The 24,276-nt window shown below is 38.0% G+C and overlaps 1 protein-coding gene across 1 annotated transcript in view; it reads right to left on the bottom strand.

Moving 5' to 3' along the window:
- Window positions 1–21,195, bottom strand: part of ADGRB3 (adhesion G protein-coupled receptor B3) — a 447,155-nt gene extending 425,960 nt beyond the window's left edge. Inside the window, exon 1 of the mRNA XM_058835068.1 lies at window positions 20,442–21,195. Within this exon, the coding sequence (XP_058691051.1) occupies window positions 20,442–21,195 (754 nt within the window). The remainder of the gene's footprint in view (window positions 1–20,441) is intronic.
- Window positions 21,196–24,276: the final 3,081 nt, after the last annotated feature.

Genomic DNA, 24,276 nt, shown 5'->3' with positions numbered 1-24,276 from the left:
TTCCCTTGTGGGGAAATGTAAGTATACTTTTTAAAGCCAGATTTTTGTGAACAAACACATGACTGCAATCTATTGTAATGCTTTTTCTGATAAAGATTTCTTCTGTCTTCAAATACGGCCTCACTATAAATCTGTTTATAGGGGCCTAGGAAATACTGTGTTGGATGTATGTGGACATACCCTGAAAAGGGTATACCTAATTTTTTAGTATTCTCTTACTAGAAGTGCCTTGCCAAGGAATTAATTGTGTTAGGGATTTGAACCTTCTATATACTAAGAAAGCAAGCCTTGTAGATTTCAATACAATTCAATTGACATATGTCAGAATCCTAAGTTTTCTTTAGCATTTAGTATTGGAATAAATAAGAATATACCTGCTAAAGACACTTTAAATCTAAGGCAAGTCTTATGACAGTTGAAGAAATCCAAAGCAGACAAGTCTTTTCCAAACATCTAAAAAGTAATTTATTCTGTGCCGTAAGAAATGAATTAAACTTCCCTCTTGTATAACTGGGGATGTTCTCTTTTATTCCTATATCTGTCTAATCCTTTTTACCAATATCTCAGTCTCAGTGAATTAATTCTTTGCTTCAGTGTGACATGCTTGGTGTATTTAGCCCTAAGACAATCTAGGGGTGACATAGGAAATCATTGCAGGCTTTCCCCAGAGTATATTCTTCTCTAGTCTTCAAGGAATCAATCCTGCAATAAGAAATTGAGAAGAAAAACAAGAAAAAGTGCTGGAGGCTGACTGAAAGACTGCCTTTACCTTAACAGCAGAGAAAAAAGTCCTGCAAAAATACCCTGGATTTCTGAATATCATGTGACCCCTTAAGAATCCCTCCGGGGTGGTGTAAGCTTCTTTCTAAATGAGAAAACAGTGATCCCTGGAAAGGCTACGTGTGTTTTGCAGGCCCAGAATGTTTTCTGGAGATATTTAGGATAGAGTTCACCTTACAGCAGAGACTCTGGAAAAACATTTATGCACAAGACAGGTTCCATTTCAAAATAAGTTTGCTGTAAGCATTGAAATATAGAGTTCTTGAGCTGTTTTTCTGTTTTGAAATAAATGACAATACTCATATAACTCAATGAACAGAAAGGCTCACCCTAGGGCAATGGTGATGGTTGGTCCAATTTGCCATCCCATGAGTAATTAAGCCTTCACACCCACACTGAGGTTTGTGTCATTCATGCCCACTGATCCTTTTATCATTCACAGATCATCCTTATCTGTCATTAAGATGTCATTATCTGCATCCTGGGCTGCATCAAAAGAGGAGTGGCCAGCAGGTTGAGAGAGGTGAATCTGCCCCCCTACTCCATTCTCATGAGATCTCACCAGCAGTGCTGCGTCCAGCTCTGAGGTCCTCAGCACAGGATGGACATGGAGCAGGCTAGAGGAGGGCCACAAAGATGATCAGAAGAATGGAGCACATCTCTGTCTAAAACAGGCTGAGAAAGCCAAAATTTTTCAGCCTTGATAAGAGAAGGCTCCAGAGACTCCACAAACTGCGGCCTTCCAGTACTTAAAGGGAAGAACAACTTTTTACAACAGCAGATAGTAATAGGACAAGTGGGAATGGCTTTAAACTAGGAGAGAGATTTAGATTTTATGTTAGGAAGAAATCTTTTCCTCAGAAGGTCCTCAAGCACTGGAACAGACTGCCTAGAGAATTTGTGGATGCCCATCCAGGGAAGTGCTCAGGGCCAGGCTGGATGGGGCCCTAAACAAGCTGGTCTAGTATAAGGTGTCCCTGCCCAGTGTGAGAGGGATGGAACCAGATGATCTTTAAGGCCTCTTTTAACCCAAGGCATTCTATGATTCTATGATGAAAAATACCAAATAAATTTAGGAATTAAATAGCCTACTGCGCCTACAATATTTTAATTACTTCATGTTCATAGGACAGAAATTTCCTTTCATTAAAATATTTATTTTATGAGGTCATATAAATTCTTTGCTATCTGATCATAGAGCTTTGAATGGAATGTATTATATATATAATATAGCTTCTCAGATATATAATAAGATTTATTGATATATATATATATTTATAGCGAGAGAAATTCATAAGTTTATTTATTCAGTAAAAATGCATAACAATAATGCCTAGGATGAGGAAGAATACAGAGGTGTTGAATGTAACTTTACTGTATATTATATACATCTATGATTCTATAAAAATTAAAAGAATATATCCAGTTCACAAACAACAATAAATTCAATAAATTCAGCTAGACCTTTTCATTCTTTGCTAAATAGGGACTTTTTGTTATGAGTTCCAAATCACTCCTTACATCTCTTACTCTCTGTCATTACCTCCAAGTATTATTCATACTAGTGCTTTCAGGCTTTTCCTTTCACATTTTATTTCAATTTATTTCTAAGAGTACTACAGTATTTTACAGTATTCTGAATTATATTATGTGTCCTCACCATGTTTCTAACAGAAACAGAAAGAACAGCCTTCTCTTCTCACAGTCCCCACTAGTATTTGCATTTCCTCCTAATATATTCCTGAACTCCAAGTTTCATCAAGTACATTATTTTCTTTCTTAAATCACTACTGAAGATGTAAGTTCAAATATGAATTTATGGATATTTTAGTACACCATTGATATTATAGTTTTCATATAGACCCCAGTCCACTTTTAAATGTGTTAAGACCTAAACCAATATGAATTAAGTTTTATAGAAATATGAGTAATGTCTAGAACTTTTAATACTTTCATTTACCCATTTTACAACTCCCTCCTCAAGAAATAACATTTATAGTATTAGAATTAAGTAAAACCAGAACACAATTATAATTAACAGCATTTTGTTACTTTCACACAGTGATATTCTTTACAGGGTCTTTTAATAGTTTTACTAATCTAGAAATTGAATTCTTAGAACCCTGAAGTTAACTAATTTCTTGTTAAATATTAAAAGAGTATTACACTATCCTGTGTTACTTTAATAGTCTGTAATACATAACCCCCTGTAACACTGTATTCCTGCTTATTCAGATTTCTCACACATGATCCTATTTCTTGTTTGTCAATTCCTCTTTACTTTTTAATTGTTCTAGAATCACCTTTAATTTCTCATTCCTAAAAAGAAGTTTTTTTAACTCAGATATTTTAAATAAGATTATTATCATCCCTTTCAGTCTTTTCGGTATTTGTTTTTTCCCTATGATGTTGTTAGAAAATCCTTATTATCTTAACCCCTTTGGCTAGCATTAATCCATTTCTCTTTTTATACTGCCTTATCTTTGCCCTACAAGCTTTAACTTCAAATATTTTTGTCTGGCTGCCTCTTCTCTTTCCCCTTTCCAGAACACTATTCAATAGTGATTGCTTATCTTGTCTTTCAGTGCCAGAAGCTACCAACAGCACGGTTCAGCTGTGACATATCACAAGCAAAAGGGAAGGCACACAAACATGCCTCACTTTGTGAGAATGATGTAAAATACTGTAAGACACTATTCATATTTTTTTTTTAATGCAACCTCTTGGCATCACTGAGCCCGGCTTGCTAAATACCACACAGTTTCGAAAATCTATACATTAAGGATGATTGAGCCATAAGTATTTTTGTAACACTGTCTCTAGAATTTTTTATTAGCTGTTCTTCAGAGATTAACTGTTTTGGCCATTCTGCACACTGTCATTGTGGTTCAGGTAATTATTCTAATAACTAGAATACTACCACCTGAAGCATGATAAAGAATAACTGAAAAAAGCCATGGTCCATTACAGTGACAGAAATAACAAAATTCCTTGACAACATACACACTAGATTCGATTATGGGTCTGATTGTTTGCTGAATCCTACATAGATACACACAAACTACTAGGGATCAAAACAACCTCACCATGAACCAAAGAGAAGACTGAAATAAAACATACAACTCAATTAGTTTCACCCTGAGCAAGGGATCTGACTACATGACCATCAGAACCCCTCAAATCTAAATTTACCTAAGAGTCTATTTCAGATAATTTCAAAAGCATTTTTTAATCTATTCACAAAATAGGTTTACAAGTAAAATTTTAGACTCAAGGCACCAACCCTAAGATCTGTTCAGTCTATTATTGCATCTGGTAATACAAATATAGTGAACTACTCTCAAACATGAACGAACCCCAAAATCTTAATATGGATTCATATATTAAAATAGCCATAAAACTTTTCCATAAAACTGGAAAACTTAAACATTTGTCTTCTGTGAGTGCTCAACACCTGAACCTGTGCACCACGTCACACAAAGGGAATGTGTAAATGTAACAAAATGTAAAATGTAACAAAATTGTGCATACAGACTCTTAAGTGATCTTCCAAGGATTGCCATCAGTTCCAGATGCTCACTTGCACTCAGAAATGTCCAGTTAATTGTTTTCACACAGCTGATGTTGTAAATGATACAAGCTTCCAACCTGACTTACCAATGTTTTCCAGAGGTTACTCAATTCTAACTTTATTTTATATCCATTCAGAGCAGAATCTAATAACAAACGAACAAAAATTCCCCCAACCCCCCCCAACCAAAGCCCCCCAGAAACTCCCCAAAAAACCAACCCCCCAACCAAATAAAACAAAAAAAGAAAAGGAAGAAAAAAGAAAGGCAAAAAAACTCCCCAAAAGTAAATCTCCTATGTTTACAAACATTTTATCTTTCTAAACGGAGCAACAGAACTGCTGCAAAAAACACCAGCACTTCGTTAATTTATTTTATAAGCACTGAAATAGTAGTTTTTAAAATAGTTTTTGAAATAGTTAATTTATTTTATAAGCACTGAAACTGAATAGTTTGAGGGTAGCCTCAGATACCATGATCATCTTGTTCTCATAAACTGCTCAGACTTACTGGTGGAGGCATACATTACCTTTTGATTGCTGTGTCTCAACATTTTAGGAAAAAATATAGGAAACAGTCATACATATAAAGGACTAAGACAAACAACAAATTCAGAGAAAAGTAAATTTAGTTTAATGGCATTAGGAAATCTGTTTAAACATTTTAACTGCATACTTCTCAGTGAGTTGGCACTGATTTTTTACAGGTTACTATGGATTTGCACATGAATGGAACACATCATTGTTAGGACTGTACAACTGAGTTCTGCATTGCTGTGCTTATGACGTGACTTATCAGTGGTGTACACAGAAATTAAATTTCTTGGGAAACAGATATGTGCACTCAAAGGTTGTAGGGGACACCTGTGTGGACAAAGGCATTTATGTGTGGTATCTGGCCAGAGTTCAAGATTCAAGCTACTAAATATTCACCTGGGAGAACTAAGATGACTTTATGTGTGGCAATGTGTCGGAGACAGGGTGACTAAAAAAGGGAGGGGTAATTTAAATCATTTTCTTGAATAAAAAACAAGCAGATATTCAGTAATAAAAATGAAGATTAACTGAATAAAGACAGCTCTGAGCACAAGAATGCTTCTAGCACCACTGCCAGTCAAAAGCGCATAGATCTAGTATTGCTCTGAAAAGGTCATCAGTCCATCTGTTTCTTTGGCAGAGGTGACAACCAGCCCACATGGATTACTCTCTCCTAACAGTATTTAGCATTCCATAATCCACAAACCAAACAGATCCAATCCCATAAAAATCCAGGGGACAATCTAAAGAATTTCTATGGTATTGCCCACAATGGGCTTGAAGGATCAGATACTATTCTATGGTAAAAAAGCACTGATTTCAATGGTCTCTGATCACATAGGTCCTCCAAATGAAATTGTAAATTATGTCTCTATGTAGACAATTATTTAAATTTCTCTGAGCTTATAGTGAGTTTTACTATAAATAATTTAAAACAGAAAATGTACAATACTATGTACAATACAAAACTATATAATATTATACAATATAATATTGTATTAAACTATATAATATTGTACAATAAATGTACAATACAAAACTATTTGCTTTAATCATGTCATTTGGTTTTACTCACAAATGAAAGTATTTCCATGCTGTTTATAATTAATGTGATTTCAGAGACTTATGTTGTTTAGATTATGGTATTGTCAGATTTGAGTAGACCCAGTGCATTTACCCACAAGAGATTTATTAAAAATGTAGTAGTTGTTATAGTGAAACAACTGCAATAAGAAAAATAAAGCCTTGATTAAATAACAACTGTACCTTTGACTTCCGCTAATGACTGACTAGTCTATATCAACACTGAAATTAATGACTACTCTAAAACATCTAGAAATTTAACTGTGAATTTCTATTTTATGAGAGTGTGGGGTTCTTCCTAGTAGTTCTTGTGCTTAAGCTGATAAGCACCCAAAAACAAAAAAACATGAAAGACTCTATGACAAACCTTCTTTCCTTCAATCCTACTCGCATCAGAAGACATTAAACACTAACACAAGCAAGGCTTGACAAGCAACACCATTAAAATCTTCAAGGCTACTGCAAATGGATTAACTCACAATATTTGCATATAGTCTAAGATACCTGCTAAAAGAGGGTTGAACAGAATTGAAAGCTGCATTTCAAGAAGTGGTGCAGATGATCTGAAATTAGCTCCTGAAAAGCCTATGTGGGGACATTCCCATTCCCAGTGGCCTAAGTAGAGGCTTTCAGGACTGCACACTGAGCTTTGTTCCCTTTTTGAGCTTGGTCAGGGTCCTAGGTGAACACATGAGTCTGCAGTGCGACACAAAAAGGTACATGACCTGCTGTTGAACAGACATCCACATGCTCTTGGGCAATGCTGTATGTGAGAGAATATTGAGCTGATCCCAAAGACTTTTTGCTTTCTTAGAAAAATACCAGCCACAGAAAAAGATGCAATACACCATTCACAAATAAACATGCTACTTAAAGTAAGTTTCTTTCAGGAGGAGGAGTTGCATGTTTGTAGTTATACTTAGCCTGAGGAAAATCTAAACCCTTGCTTTTTCTGGGATACTGATCTCACTAGTAGGCAAAGGGCTTGTGTTAAGTGTCAGTAGTTTCTGGAATTCCTGTGAAACTACAGCACTGCAAGAAAAAAGAAAGCAAGATTTATGAGGTCAGCAGAAGCAACTCAAAGGAAACCACACTATGTACTGCAGGTTAAAGTGATTCCTGACTGAGGCAACACTAGGCTGTGGGACACATACACATTTAATTCACATCCCAGCTTAGCCCACTGCAATTTGGTTGCCTACCTACACTACCATTAGAGCAGTAACAGGCCATGCAGAAATGAATGAGGCATGGGCTGGAAGGCATATCATATCTTTTGTGACTGAAACCTTTTTTGTGTGTAAAACCAATGGAGAAAACCAGTGGACACACACGACAATGGGAGGAAACAAACAGATTTGCCAAGAAATTGTAACACAGAGGAGTCATGGGCAAAATACAGCGTAGAGCTGGGAATACTGAACTCTTCAGTGACTTCAACTGGTTGTGTGACTGGAGGGATGAAAAAATCAGGTGATTAAATACAGGGATTCTATTTGTTCAAGCCTGTGCACTTAGGCTAGCTGAAATGAGACAGGTTTTTGTTTTGTTTTCATGGTTTATTCATTTGCAATTCCTACGAACCTTGTTTACCTGTTTTATGCCCCAGATGTGATAAACTATAAGCTTAGAGTGACAATAAGACTGGAGTTCTGTGAAAGTGCAAGCTTCTGGGAAATCTGAGGGTTTAGCTGCAAGAGTAATGTAAAGAGCTAACAACCTAGACATAAGACAAAGCACAGGGAGACCAAAAGGGAAAAAAATCAAAAACTATGCTTAGAGCCAGTATAATTTCAAGGGAAGTTTAAGCATGTATAAACCCCATGTTAGGAGCTGCAAACCAAGAACCATGCTCACTATGCAGCTCCATTGGGGCAATGTGACAATTTCTAACAGAGAACTACAAGTTACAAATACCAAATATGCTGAAATGGACTTTGTGGCCTGAGGGTCTGTCTTACGAGAGGAACAGTGTGTGATCATCCTTCAAGTTAGCATGCACATAATGTATTCTCTGATCAACACAGCACTTTGTGTCTTCGCCAGCACATCACTGCTACCATGAGCAATGTGTGTCTGCCAAAGGAACAAAGAAGAATACCGGGAGTCTTTTTAACTGTATGCCAAAAGGATCCCTGTCCTGAAATGGCAGAATTCCCAACAATATCACAGTACCAGACACAAAATTGGTGTCATATCGCAATAGTGTCTTTCAACAGAAGAGATTTAGCATCTCTAGTATTTTTTCGTAAAGAAATCTCCAATCTACCCTTTGTCTAACTGCCATTGTTTCACTTACTTATGCATTTTGAATTAATCCGCATAAAACAGAAAATTAGTTCTAAATTTTCGTCTTTTAAATTAATTTGAAATCTGATTTCCTCCATGTAAATATCTCCATAGACTTCAGAATACAACAGTGATTCTCCCTAATTTGCCAAAAAAAGAGATCACCTTCCATTAACAGTATTTACCTTTAAAATGTACAAAGACTGTAAGCAGTCACGACACATAAGCTCAGGACTTGTAATGACAAGTGAACTGTGATGAAAGACTGGACAAGACTTCTAAATCCTTGGTTGGTAGCAGACATGTAACAAAGACCTACATTAACAGAGCTATGTAATTCACAACATTCTGTACTGAAAGCAAAATAACTTGCATTTTTTGAGATCTGTCTAAGCCAGAATAATAGCAACCAGAGATCTGAAAATATCCACTTTTATTTTAATGTAGAATTATTTTTTATAAATTTCTATACACATCTGTTTAAATTGAAATACTGGGATTGAAGTAAACACACTTTTATTTCTTTTATATAGAAAATAAACCTCATATATGTAAAAAATCATTTGAAATTATGCCACAGAATTACTGCAAGACCCTCAGGATTTTTTAAAATGTCAGTTAACCTCTGAAACCTAATAATTACTATACAATGTTTCTGTAGATCCCAAAACATCCTGAATATCTGTTTTGAAATACTTACCTCATGACATCTGAGTAAATTATAAATTCTGTTGTTAAGATGACCTTCCTGTTGTATTTTTTGGTAACTTCTACTATGTATCCTTACATCCTTTAAGGGCATATATTCTTCCATAGTTCATATTTTAATAAATATTATCTTCTAATACTTCATAATTTAATGCCCTCTTCTTAGGATGAACTCCCTGACAGCGGCTGTCATCTCAAATGTCCGTCAACTTTGTGTTCAGACACATATTCTAGAGATAAATACAACCCAAAATTTACACAAAAACAGTAAGTAAAAAGCATCTTTTTCTACAACAGTTGTCAGTCATAGCCAAACATCAGCCAACTGCTCCTAAAGAAATTCTTGTTTTTGTACAGATGTGTCTAGTGTGATACCATTTATCAAATATAAATCAATAATGTGACACTACTATTTTTTTCATCTAGCAAAAAAATGATGCAAGTTTTAGAATGTTAAAATTCTGCAACAAATTCCATGGCAGTTTCTGGACACATTCAACAGAAAGGGGAAAAAAAGTACAATGACAATAACCACTGCTGTTCTTCATCATTCTAAACGTATTTTAGTTTAGCTCTGTATCGCAATACATACAGCACTGCAATTCCCATTAAAAAGCCTCCAGACATGTCAAGTATTGTCTGATCTTGTTTTGTTCTTCCTGGAGCTTTGTTCAGCTTGTTTAATGACCAGACAGCTATTGCCTGTTTTGTTTAACTTTTGCTTATCTTTGTAGAGCCATATTCTTTATATAGAGGGTAGCAACAAACAGTAGTTCTGTACGGAACGAGGTACTTATTGTCCCCCAGCATAAGGATGCAGTGCAGAGGAGCACAGAGCTGGCAAACAGCATACTGTGAGAGCAGAGGTGTCTGAGCAGGAGACAGTGCATGCAGTGCAGGAGAGCACAGGTCTGGAAGGGCCAGTGAAAGGCAAAAGATGGCTCTGGGGATCCCAGTGCTAATGAATAATACACTGATGATCACCTAAAGCAGTGCAAATCTGGGAACTAGACAAAACTTGGTTCCAGGATAACACAAGCAAAGAATATTTACTGAATTTATGCCAGGCAGTCCATATATAGTAAATTAATTGTTATTATTGATATTTATTGATATTTATTTGTTTGATTGCAATTTATTATTGTTGATGGGATTAATTTCTAGTAATATTTAGATAAAATATTTTTAATAACATAATAATGGTTTCCTGTTCTAATATTGATTAGACATATTTCAGGAACCCACATCTCCAATTGAGAGCGTTTACCAGCAAACCTGCTTTTAATTAAATCCCATTTACATTAATAATGATGTTGATTCAATGAGTTTATTTATGTTCAAGTGAACACAAAACCAGGAATTTAGTAATGTCTGAAAAATATTTAGATGCTACATCCTGGCACACTTGGATACCCTGTCATGTCTTATTTATTCTAGAAATTCAGTTATTGTGAAGCTACTGTACATATAATGTTACCAGACTAAAACCTATTTTTTGCAACAATTCAGATTTCACATGGACAAAAAATCTACTATCCAAAAGCTTAAAAACATGAAATAGTAGATAAATGTCAGAGTCTTTCATTCTCTTCATCTATTTAATCTGCAAAACAACCAATAAACTCACATATGCACTTCAACCGCCAGAAAATACTCAGGGAAAACATGGATTAGATTTTCAACAGAACTATGAGGGGAAAAAAAGACTTTAAGGTTTAGCAGTAATGGAATAATCTATATATGCTAAGTGACAGTGTGACTCTGATTGCCAAGCAAAATTTTGACGTACTTATCCTCTTAATATTACCAGAAGGCAAGGCAGTACTATTATAACAACACCACGGGGAAAGGAACATCAAAAAGCATTTACAAAAGAAATCACGTAATTTTACATGCCTCTTCATCACTTTCACGACCCACCCTGAAAATGAGGACCTCCAAAATGTTTATCCCAGGGCAGCAAACACACACTGGTGTTTAAGAGGCTCAAGGCAAACTGAGCAAGGTGCATGTAAGAGTCTGGGTGTTGCCTCACTGTAAGAAGTAGCAAATTCCTGAGCAGAGTGATTCCAAAAGGTGGTCTTGGATCATACCAGCTTGACCAAGTTTTGCACAAGACACAACCAGAGATGGCATCCTCATTTTATGGGGCACCCTCCTTTCATAATCTGTGTAATAAACTGTCAGTGCAGACGACCTGAATGTCCTATAAACAACTGCAGCACGATTGCAGCAATCTGGCTGTGCTTCTCAGAAGGTTCTGTCTGGTCAAGGAATAGGAATATTGTTGATTTTTACCAATTATGAAGCTGCTCCAATTTTTATGAAAATATTAAAAATTCAGTGAATACATAATTGAAAATTCATTTACAAGAGAGGAAAACAGTGGTTCCAGAGCAAGCTCCAATTATTTTTAGGTACATTAAACTCTCCCAGGACAGTAACCATCAAACTTTTCTTAGTATAATTCTGCTACAAGAGGTATAACCAATATCTATTGCATTTATGAACCTAAATAATAGCATAATCCACTGAAGCCCTATGGCCCCATACATAAATCTCACAACCTCATCAGTTGCTGGGATTGGTTAATATGCCAGCCTTGGCACATTCCTCCCTTCCAAGGAGAGTGCGTATGATTTATGTTTATCACAGTTTATGATACTCTCTGTATTATTAGTGGATTCCTAGACATTTGATGCAGACAGAGCAGCTGGACAAGGCTGTGTATTCACATTACACCTGCAGTGCTGAACATTTTCCCTTTTCTCCTTTGTCAGTGTGAAGCACATCTATCAACCTTCAAACACACCAGTACCGAGCATCTGTATGTTTGCCAGTTACTGCAGATATTGGCCAATGCCACAGAACAAGCAAAACACTTCCAAGGATAAAAACACAACTTGTTGCAGTTCAAGCTGAAGTGCCCAGCTTTGCAGCCAATTAAAATCTTCTACCTGTACAGTACAGAAGGGAATGAAAAGAACAGGATAGAGAAGCAAACACTACCAAAAAAAAAAAAAAAAAAAAAAAAAGAGTGAACTATTTAGGATTCAAAGAAATATTTCACATGAAATATTCAGACTCAAGATTTTCCAAAAGCCTTTCAGGAAAAAGTATACTTGCACGAAGCAATATTATTTCTCATAATCAATAAACAGCATGAATTAGATTCTCTGATTTTCTAATCTGTAATTTAAACCCTTTCTAACCGCAGTATTGGAATGAGCTACAAAGGCTTTGCCGACTTATCCCCAAGCACTCTGTGCACACTTTCATAATGATCTGCACCACTCTTTAATTGTCAGTGGGAAGCCCTGGATAAACATGTATCTTGGACTCTATTTTGAAGGATCTGCCAGTAATACTGTAATCAAACATGGTGCAACTGCCTAGAAACACAGTATTATGTAATTGGCTGCCAACCTGTCCAAAAGAGCAGGCAAGGGTAACACGTATCGAACACTACTTGATAGACTTTTTTACCTAAACAAATTTAAACTGCACTGAACCAGAACTGCTGCTTCTCCCCAGCTTTTTTTTTTTGTGCCACTTTTAGGTTCCAGTGGAAGTTTAGCTGGGCCATTATAGCATGCTTGCCCAACATCAAGATTATGCATCTAATAAACCTAAAGTGAATAGTTTTCTACTTGGCTGGTGTAGTGAATAACTCATCAACGGGAAAGCAGTAAAGCTACAATGCAGCTTCAGATTCTCACAAACAACTTATTATAGCATACTTCAGTTGGTGACAATGGTTAACAAATTCCTACTTAACACAAGGAATCCATGTGTATACCTAAATAACAATTATAATAATAATTATGTAGGTGTATCCCTACATAACTGATGAATTAGCCAGCAGTACGTGAAGAACAGGTATCAGTCAGCTCCCAAAATGTTTCACATTTCCTGAAGAATTATAGAGAGCAAATTAGCAAAAACTGCCCAAAAGTGGGTAATATGTTCACCTCATTGTCACCAATCTTCTATCGAGCTACCAGAAAATGGATGCTATTAAAATTTTCTATTTTTGTTGTAGTTTCTGCCATTTCTAGGAGATATAAATAAAATTTGGACTTAATTACTAAAAATAGCTTGCTTCCAAATTTCAGCTGCACACGTTTTCAACACCATCAAAGAAATACTACTTTGAGTGCATCACATGCCTTTTTTCCCCCCTCCAGATAATGAAAAAGAAACAGAAATGAAGCACACAGAGACAGACTAAACAGCTAGAACTGAAATAAATGCAGCAAGAAGTTATGTAACTGAGTTTTCTTGAAAGTACATCTGCTTTGCTCCACCAAATGTCAAGGATGCTTTCAAAAGTAAAACTACAGGGGAAAAGAAAAGAATTTATAAAAAAAAATTACAAAATAATTTGCTTTTGGTAGTACACATGTTATTGCTGTTTCACATCTCTTCCATGATGTCTATTCTAATTTGCATTTAGACCAAATTATATTGATAGAATGGTGAATTTGTCTTGAGTAAAGACAATAACTTGGCCTTTGCAGAGCAAAGTAACAACATGGATGTCATACCTTATTGATTGTTTTTATTAATTCTGATGGTGGTTAGTCCATCAGAAAACCTCCAGTAATTTGACAAAAACTTTTATTTATAACTTCTCGAAAAGATTAACAAAACTGAGAACGTCTGAAAAATCTGACTGTCTTTCTCCTGAGATTAAGCTAACATGAGAAAGGGCTGAAACTCTGAAATATTCATAAATCAGTGATGCATCATTTGTAAATTTGTATTTTATATCATGTACAACTTTCTCTGTCCTAAAGAGCATTTTATATTTCTTGTTAACAGTGAATGCAAATAATGTGCAATGGAATTCTGCAGTGACCTTTGTTTTATTACAATTAGTGCATATTTATAAATGAGCAACTAAACTCCAGTTTGAGCGAGACAACAACTTTGAGTTAGAATCCTTTGATAAAACACAACTGAATAAACTTCATAAATTTAATTCCCTAAGAAGAGAAAAGAAAGTCTCCTCTGAAAATTCCTTTGTGTATACCCACATAAAAAGCAGACTTTTCCATGCTTTTGCAAGCAGAAAACCAAACAAAACAACAATATGAATAGATTTGAACAGACGAGGATAAATTGATTTAAAAAGAGCACAGGAGAACAGATTGAATGTAAAACATCATATAATCACTATATTATAGAAACACATAAAATAGAAATACTTAGGTATAAGCCACTGCATAAATAATATAAAGAAAGTGCAGTAGCTGTGTTATGTCATAATATAATTCCATGTCATGTCACTAAGCTTTAACAACTGAAATCCCACCATGTAAGCAGAATCCACATCACCTTCTGCTAATAACTGTTCTATACTTCCACATTTGTCAAAAGCACATGAAAATCAAAGGGCAAGGTCCAAAATACAGTAAACACATTGAGGACCTTTTCCACCCAGACAAAGGGTAATTGGAAGAATTTGAAGACAAAAGGCACAGCTTACTGGTACCAGAAAGGCCAACAAAGAAGGCATGACTGGTGTGAGTGACATAACCTGATAGTACAGAACTCAGTATTACCTGTTCACTGGAGGCAGCAGCAAGACAGAATTCTGTTCCTAATCTGGATACTTGCTTTGACTTAATTCTGAACACTTAATTTGTTTCTATACTTTTCCTGTTCTTTATCACTGGCTTCTATGTATGTGCCATGTTTCTTAGAGTGGAGGTCTGTAGCAGCATTTATGCCCAGTTGAGAGCAGGTCTTTCAATGTCTGAGTGCAATAATGTACATAAACAGAGGTTTAATTCAAGCAAAAATGACAGGCTGAGAAACTAAAATCTTGGTTTGGGTTATAAGATACTGTTCAACTGAAGCCATGAATGTTTTAAACAAGCAGTGAGTTGATGAAAAACCGCTATTCAAATCCTATACAGGACACCTGTAATCCCTCTTAAGGCAAACATTAGACTGAAGCTGGCTCATTTTTCCCCCCAAAAAAATATGCCATCTCATTAGTGTGTGAGAAGCGCTGAACAAAATACTGATAGAATCTGTTATATCAAAGAAATTACCACCTAGAAAGAGAGAAATATATTTACTAATAAAGTATTTAAATAACTGGAAGCAAAGCCATTTATATGGGCCTTTGGTATCGTAAAGGAAATGGTCTGGGTATTTTCCTTTCTCAAAGCATCAAACAATTCACTTATGGATTGACCCAAATCCCACTGAATTCCATACACATACATGAGGTGCTCATTACTCTTGCATGCAAACTTCTAAACTTTACATCAGAACAAGAAGCTTCATAGTTTACTGACATAAATTGGGTGGAAATAATCAAAAGAGCACATTAGTGATAATCACATATAATAATTTAAAACAAAGGTAAGGCTTATTGATTAAAGGAGGTGCTGATCATTAATGTTTTTTCTACAGTGCATGGCTTCTAAAAAAGAATTTGAAATCAAACTCACATGACTGTGATAAAGTACCCTATTATGAGTGGTTCAGAATGACCCAAATATGTACTATAACCATGAAGTTTTAGGGTGATCATTTTCTTCTAGCAAAGTAAGTCAAAATAGGGCATATTATGTGGCACATGGGAATCCATAGCAGATTTTAAAATATTTCCTTCCAGGGGGAACCAGACTCACAAACATGATCTCTTTAACTGATTCTATTAATGTTTCTTTGATGTTTTTGGCCACAAGCATTTTAGCAGGAGCAATATTTAGGTATAAAAAAATATTTTAAGTGAAATTATTTTTCTTTATAGTATAGATTGTCACTGAGATCAAAGTGCTCATTATAGTATAATAACAAAACTGCTTGAAACTGATCATGGTAAGCTTTTTATTTCATTACATACAAGCTGCATGGTAACCATTTATTTCAGTATATCAAGCTAAAGTTTTTAAACAATATTTTGTAAAACATAATGAAAAATACCCTTCACACAAAATTCAAAAGTGTGTTTTTCCTTTAGTGCTCATCCTCCTTTGTCTACTTGAACTCACAAATAAGAGGGTCACTGCAAGCAGAAGGATATAAAAATTATTAAGCCATTTCAAATATGTTACTGTACTGATTCAATATTTTTGACAAGTTTTATTTATTTTTTGATTTTCTAAATTTTACTTTAGACTCAAGTAGTTGTTGCACACTAAATATTAAAAATTCTTGTCAAAGTATATGGTTGTTAGACTCCATTTTGTAATTTTTGATCTTACTAGACAAATCCTTCACTGATTTAACAGTTTTAATCCTGTGATGGAGCCATGATATGACACGGTGTTGCTGACTGTGACTTTCTGATTAGGGACGTCCAGCCTACTCATTGAGCTAGTGACCTCTGGGTATGTGATGGATATTATGAATTCATCTCAAATCTGTGCAACAGGAAGTGGGCATTCATGGAATGGCATATAAATAAATGCATGCATGTCCTGAGAGCATTACAGAACTGTCCTCACCCTACATCTTACTAGTGTGACATAAATTATTATTTTAAAGACTCATCTATTACAGTAAATCCTCTGTTAAGATCTCTGTGTTGTTGTGAGATTTGAAATCAGGAAAAAAAAAAAAAATCAGTTGCTGAATACTGAGATGCTGGTACACAGTGAACTCTTAGAATTTCTGACAAAGTAGAGCAATGCTACATTTCTAGCATAATAAAATATCCCTACGAAAATTATTTTAGACTATCTGAACACGAGATACAAGATTAAGCCTGGAACTCCAAATGCTGAAATTTATTAAATGTGAACAATCCTTCTCTTCTCCTCTTGTATGTATGTACCAGGACAAAAAATTATTTCCATTCTTTTAGCAGGAACCTTGTCAGATTTGGCAGTAAACACAATAGGAAACTAGAGTTTCTATCTAAGTAGATACAAAACCCCACAATAATATTATGGCTACAAGAAGAAAAAATATTCTTGGATTCTCTCTTGGACTGACTACATACAAAGTTTTTACATGTCTACTAGACTTGGAACTGAGCCCTGTCTTATTGACAGAAACTTGATGACATATTTCAGTCACAGCACTGAAGATCAAGAGGACAAATTCCCCACAGCCTTTAAATTTAGGGCCCTGCCAAAGTATTCACTGAGATCTATCTGCAAGTGCTTTGATCCAGGGTAAGCATCTCAAATGTAAGGCCACGGAAAAGAATCGAGATACATGGAAAGTGGGTCTCAGTGAAACAGTAGAGATTTTCAATATTGCTTTAATCAATGACACCAAAGATGATCTTCCTACAGAAGAAATTCTGAACAAACCATGTATTTCCAAACCATTTTATTAAAAAGCAACAGTTACAGCTTCTGCTTTTTTTGACCTAGATCTTTTCATTGTTCAACACTTCAGCATATTTAGAAACACAATGATCCATTGTACACTTGTCACATCTTTTGTAAAATGCAACACTTCTTAAAAAGGAAAAATGCCGACTTTCATCCATTTTCCTAAGCCATTTATCATATTCAAAATTGTAGAAATCTTCAGAGGTTCAAAATAGAAACAGTTGGCTTTAATCTAAATGCTCTCTATTTACATAAGGGTTCTAAAATGGGACTGGAACTAGTTTTGGGAAAAGATTTTACACTTCATACAGTCAAGCTTGATGAAAGAAAATCTGATGGATGGGAAGGTTTGCATAATACTTAGAAAGCTGTCAGGTCTTTGCTATTCCTTTCCAAAAGTCAGTTCTAGGCAATGTCATTACAAAACCTCAAAATGATGCACAAGTTCATAAAACACAGTCTTACCAAATCTAGAGCACTCTCTCAACAAGTAAATTCCATTTCTCTTAAAACTCAACTCATACTAGCAAAACTGTACTTTCAGTTGCCACTGTGAATCCTAACAACCATTTCCTACTTATTGGTCTACTATTTATACTACCTGTGCCAATCTAACTTGAACTAGATTATCTGTGAAAACAAAATTTGTATTTCTTGCCTTAATGTTCGCTGACAGAAGTGATGAACTGCATCACGTTTGTAGTAAGAATAGTCTATGTTTTGACCCCTCAATAAGGCCTTGATCTGAACCACAAACCAGCTTTTTATATACAGATACATCTGACTGATGTGCTTAATGAATGTGACTGTATCTACAGAAAACAAAGACTAAACACACCTCTCGCAGATTTTTAGCCTTCTGAGGAAAGGGTAAAAATGTTTTAGACACTAAGTGGAAAACAAAAAGCTTACTGCTAACTGAGAAGTACCATGAGGTTTAATTTGCAAACTGATTAGAACTTTGAGTAAAAATCTGATGAACAATTTCAAAGTGCATTAAAGCAATTAAAATATTGAAGTAATTCTAATACTGTAAAAATTTGCATCAGTACAAAACTGGCCCCACTAAACAGAGTGAAAAACAAGCAAATCAAACCTCCCACCTACCAAATGAAATTTCCACCCTCTCTAACAACGCCATTTCTCAAGCTCATATGCAGAAAAACACAACAGTAGGGGCAAAATTTAAAATATGTCTGAAATTGGAAGCAAAATATGCTGGAAACATGTTTCAAAATTAAGGGAAGAAAAAAACCTAAGAGATGCTTGCCCTAAGCTTCCTCTGTCCTTTCAACTAAGTACATTTCTGAAGCAGATGCACTCATCCCGGGATACACTCATCCTCCTGGAATTTAGTGTATTTGGGGGAATGACACGAGGGTCCCCGGCGGCCCGCGGACCCAACGTGCTCGTTATCCCTCGCCCCCAGCGCCACCAGGGAGCCGAAGGAGGGCAAGCGGCGAGGGGAAGGATGGATGCGCCTGTCTGTCCCGGTGACCGTGCCTCCCGCCGCGCTGGCCGGGATCCGCGGGGCGCTTCCTGCGCGCCTCCCGGGCTGCGCTGTTGGAGCTCTCTCTCCACCCGGGCCCGCGGCTGCCCGCGCTGCCCGTGACTCACACGGCGGGGCCCGGCGGCCGCGGCCGGGCCGTGCCAGCCCCGCACAGCTCCCTCCCGGCTCCTCCTGCCGCGGCCGGGCCTGCCTCCGCCTCCCTGGGCACTAATTAGCTCTACACGATGTTAAATACCATCCCTGCCACTGGACGAGCTTCTCCAGGAGATTTTTTTGAGGCAGCGGGCCCTCCCCTGTCCGTTAGAACCGTTCTGATCCCGGGCTGCCGGGGGGCGGGAGAGCGCGGAGCCACGGGACGCTCCAAGTGTCCCAGTCGCCAGCCCTCCCCTCCCCCGGCCCTGCCCTTGGCCGCTGGCACCGCGGCAGCTGGAGCAAGTTCAGCTTTTCTTCTCCCACAGCACTGGGGCTTGGCTGCCCTTAAAGAAAATCCTCTCCTAACAACGTGTCAATGTTACATTCCTCCACAAAGCAACTTCTATTAGGGGGGCTGGGAGCTTGGCACTGCCTCGCCACAGACTGAGAGCTTTGTGGCTATGCAAAAAACAAGGAGAGAGAGAACATTTCCTGCATTAAAATGCAATACCCCAGGCTCGATGATTTATCCTCCCCCTCCCCCCGTTCCCGCATGGCAGCTCTGAAGGACCCCCTCGCCAAGAGTCTGTATCCAGAGCCCCCATCTATGCTCAATCCACGCTTTCCCTGCCTCAAAACCCCCCAAAGTCCTTCTAAAAATCACCCTCCTGCCCCAACCTCCCCAAAATGTCAGGCTAAAACAGGAGGCATGTAGCAGAGGGACTAGGTGGAGGGCTGCCATGCTAACTGCTGGACCCCTGTCTTCCCATCCTTCCACAACACCTCCCCTCCCCTTTTTCCAGCAGGGACATGAAGCAGCTGCTGGGAATGACACATCAACCCCCTCCTTGCTAATACCGCAATGAGATTCTGAGCCTTCATCTCCGGGAGCTGAGACTGCCTGGAGAATGGATGTAGAAGCAGGCACTGGCCCCTTCACAGGAGGTGAAACCAGCATGTCCTGCCTGGCACAGTGCCTCGCCTCTCCAGGCATCTCAGGCAGAGGCTTCACCCTAAGGAATTGCCTTTGCTTTTGGTTTGTTTGTAGGTTGCTGAGGTCTGGCCCAGGGACCGGGTGTCCTGAACATGGTAAATCTCTTGGTCTTTTGGTCAGGTTGCCTGCATGCCTTTGGAAATGTTTTCCTTGCAAAGTTGAGGGATTTAATCATGAAGGCCAAGGTTTTGCAGTTGGGTGGTTGCTGTAAAGAGGTGGTGAGGGGGAAGAGTGATTGCTGGCTCACCACCTGTGGGCATTACTGTAAGCGAGGCCTTAAAACAGATGGATCCTACTTGTGAGGAGTTTGAACGGTGCTCAGCAGAACTGTATGCTGTAGGTTAGGCCAGTTCAGAAATGAAAACGCAGCCTTCCCTGCCTTTAAGGGAGTGCGCATCTTCTCCAGCCCTTTCGCCTCATCTAGAGGAGAGCCAGAGTGGTGAGCAACTGAAACGAATGTGAGTATTAAGGAGAGCTGGCAGCAGGACTTACACACTGGCATGGCATTCAGCCCCCCCTCCAAGAAGCACCTACCTTCTTTTGGCGGCCGCTTGGCTTCTCTGGTGAGATTGCAGACCTGGGTGGTTTGCAGCTCCTGGGTCAGACAGCCTTCCGTCTGCTCGTTGAGGGGCAGCACCACGTTATTGAGCAACACCAGGGACTGGTCGTCTATTCCCCATTCTCCCAAGTGCTGAGGGCAGGTGCATTTTGTATACATGATCCCACAGGACTCGGTTCTCCCATTTTCAGATTTCAAGCAGCTCTCCAACCAAGTGCATAACACATGGCACCCAAACTGGCTTGGGCTCACCTTGTTCAACACCAAAAATTCAAAGAAGGATTTTTGGTCTTCTTCTTTTTTGTGTAATCCTGGGAAGTTGATAGGATAGACACGACGTATCTGAATAAAATTCTTATCATACTGCAGAAATACAAAAGCATTCTTGGAGCTGCAGAGCTGCATTATAGAATGGTTATTTTTTAAAAGATCCTTTATTTTTTCATGAGAAAAATGATCAAACTGATAAGCCAAGAGGGAAAAGTTGGAGCAGCTGAAGTCCTTTTTGGAAAATTTCAGGTAAATACTATATTTGGTTGGATCTGGATTTTCCAGCGTCCAAGTGCAGTTTGTGAAGTTTTTAGGAAACATTTCACTTACAGAATACGATCCATAAATGACCCCCTTCACCAACGTGGAACACCAGAAGTCTTGGGCAGCATTAAATCCAAACATAACCAGTAGATAGGTGGAAAATATATAAATCAGCAAATTACGAACAGCCTTCATCCTATGTCATTTGGCCTGCAGGAGATGAAATGAAATAAAAATGCAAGTAGAATTCTTCACGCATAGAAAACCAAACTCCTTCCAATATTCCAGCCAGCTGTTTTCAAGCTTGCAGTTAGAGCCCCTTTCAGAAAGAAGGGCAGGTAATTTTTATTTTATAACGCAAGGGCCGGGGTTGCCGCTGTGTGCACAGCGCCATCACGTGGCCATCGCCACAGACACGTCTTCCACCGACAAATTAAAACTCAACATCTATTAGATTATTAATAGGAATGTCCTCTCCTCTCTAGGATTTAGTCATCATGGCGTAGACTAGAACTGCTCAACTTAAGGAAAAACCTAGACGCCTTACCTGACAGACCAAGAGAAGAGAAATTTATTTATTTATTTATTCAGAAAGTAAATAATTAATCTGCCATAGTTGTGTATGTGCATATGAGATATGCACATGCAGAATTCCACCAGAATAGAACAAGAAAACTGGTAAAATTTGTTATATATGATTTTTCTCTTAAGTCTGAGAAGCAACTGAATTATTACAGCTATAATTTAAAAATGCACCAATTACTATTTATTACAGATGGAACATTATCTCCCATATGCCTACATGTCTTCACCCTGGCTGCCTGGTATACCGAGGTCTCTCAAAAGGCAGAAGATACTGAGATTAATGTATTAATAAAATTTTGACACTATTGAAAAAAGAAATAAAGACAGATGGGTATAACTACTGCTGGTCTGACACGACCACTAAATGCCAGCTTTTTAAGATAATAATTTCAATGTGTTTCAGCCTCTAAGGATATATAAAATGGATCACAGTATTAGTATTACAGTCAGTAGCTCTATATAACTGGCCGTGCTACAGCAGGATCTCTGCACCTATTGGACTGCACTTGCCCTCTTATTACAAATTACCTGTACTATTTGATTAGCTCCTGTGTACTGCAGCCGTGCGCTTGAACAATGAAAGAAAATATTACATTTTCTCTGCTAGTATCTCCAATTAAAGCTGTTTTACTGCACCTGCCAATCCTCATAATCTCCACATGCTCTGTTCTTTTAACAGTGGCCTAGGTTCATACAGAAAACCTGAGTTATATTTACTCCATAATGATGCCCAAAAATATCAGATTGAAGGTTTTCAGCATTAACCTCTGAGAAGTCGTTTATCTCTTACAAATGAGTAGTTTTTCACCTTCTGCTCTTAAATGCAAGCAGAAAGAAGTGATACCAACCTAATTTCAAAACTCTCTAGATTGCTTCCACTGTTGCTCTGTAAGCAGAGGCACACATACACATAGGCACCGTTACTGAGTTTTGATGTGCGTCTTTGCCTAGCTTTTCATCTCCTCACCAAACAGCAAGGCATCTTCTGTTTCCCATTGCGTAACACACAGCAAGTCACCGGATTAAGCTCCCTTGAAGAGATTTTCGTATCTCCTAGATTATAATGCAAACTCTGAATCCTGAAATTGGCAAAAAGCAGTACCAACTCTAACCCTCTTTATAGCAGAGGTTTTAAAAAAAAAAAAAAAGCAGAGCTGCTGCTGGGTCTATCCACATGGTCAGATTTTCTCCTTTCTGAGCATTCGTCTCAATGAATAACATGGTTCTCCTTCTCCAAACAGGGCTGGTACAGCATTTAAGGTTTTAAAAAAGAGAAACTTATTGGGAATTCTGGAAACAATTTCCCCTTTGCTGAAGCACTTTGCAGGCAATGCAGTTCTGCGCAGTGTTATTCAGGATGGTGTAGGCGTTGAAAGCCAATGTGACAATAAGTGTCTAAATTAAGAATTCCACCCATGAAAAAGGATTAATTTTATAATCTTGAAAGTAGAAAGGGAGCTTATTTGCTTTTCTGTTTGAAAAGGAAAAAAGCCTCTGACTTTTTCTATCCTATGTAATATCTGCACTAGAAAAATAAAGACCTCTGCAGTGCTAGGCTGTTTTCTATGAAGAAATGTAATCAAATAACCCTCATTTTAGTTGTGCAGTTGTTCATGCACGGCTACTGAAACAGAACACTGTCTTAATCCCTCTCTCCCTGTGTGCATTACACACGCACACATGCACACACACACGAACTGAGTGTGCCGGCAGCGTGCAGTTAGTTTGCAGCATTGCTAGATGCAGAGTGAACCTGCTCACTGGAAGGATTAAGACACTCAGATTAAAAAGCCCTTTCTTTTCCATGGAAGAAGGAGTTAAAGAATGGCCACAGAGGCTTAAGGTTACCCATTTGGGAAAGGGGAGAATCCTCTTCTGCTGAAAAGAAACGGGCATTTAGTTTGGATATTCCCCGAACTGATTGTCTAGGTGACACTGTAGTTTAGCCGAACATAGACGGCGCCATCACTCCATTTATTTTTTTTTTCCCCCAACAGAAGACCCACTGACTTCTCTTATTTTAACTTCCTATTAACCTAACAATTCCCCCCACCCCCCATACAAATTACCCCAATCGTGCACAAACCTCAGGTTTTCTCGGTCTCGCTGGAAATTACTCTCAGGGAAGCAGACCTGTCGCAAGACGGACTTCTCTAACTTTTAAACTGCAGCGCTGAAGTAAATGCGGAGATCATTTCGTATGTGCTGTCTCTCTCTCTATCCTTCAGCAACAGCCTGTCCCCCTCCTCCGCCGCCTCCTCCCCGGAATCCCAAGCTAAAAGCTCTCCAGTCGTAATCCCTGGAAATGGGAAATGGAAATGCCCCGGGCACCCTTACCTTCCACTCCGAAAGCTGTCAGGCTATTTCTCTAAAACACTAGCACCACAGGCACACGTCCCAACAACAGTGATGGAGAGATTCCCCTTCTGACGGAAGCACCGTTTCCCATTTTTCCCGGCTCAGGTTCAAAACCAAGATTTAAAAAAGCAGCAGAAGATAAAAACGCAGCGAGAAAATCCCCGCACGCCACACGCACACCCCACCGAGGAAAAAAATCAGCTTTGGCTCCGGATCCACCAAATCCAACCACATGAAGGGAAAGAAACCAGAAAAAAAAAAAAAAAAAAAAAAAAAAACCAAAAACCAAAAACCAAAGAAAAAACAAAAACAAAACCAAAAAAACCAGAAAAA

The sequence above is a fragment of the Poecile atricapillus genome, chromosome 3 (assembly GCF_030490865.1).
Source record: "Poecile atricapillus isolate bPoeAtr1 chromosome 3, bPoeAtr1.hap1, whole genome shotgun sequence".
Lineage (NCBI taxonomy): Eukaryota > Metazoa > Chordata > Aves > Passeriformes > Paridae > Poecile > Poecile atricapillus.
This window is presented reverse-complemented; position numbering and strand designations above follow the sequence as displayed.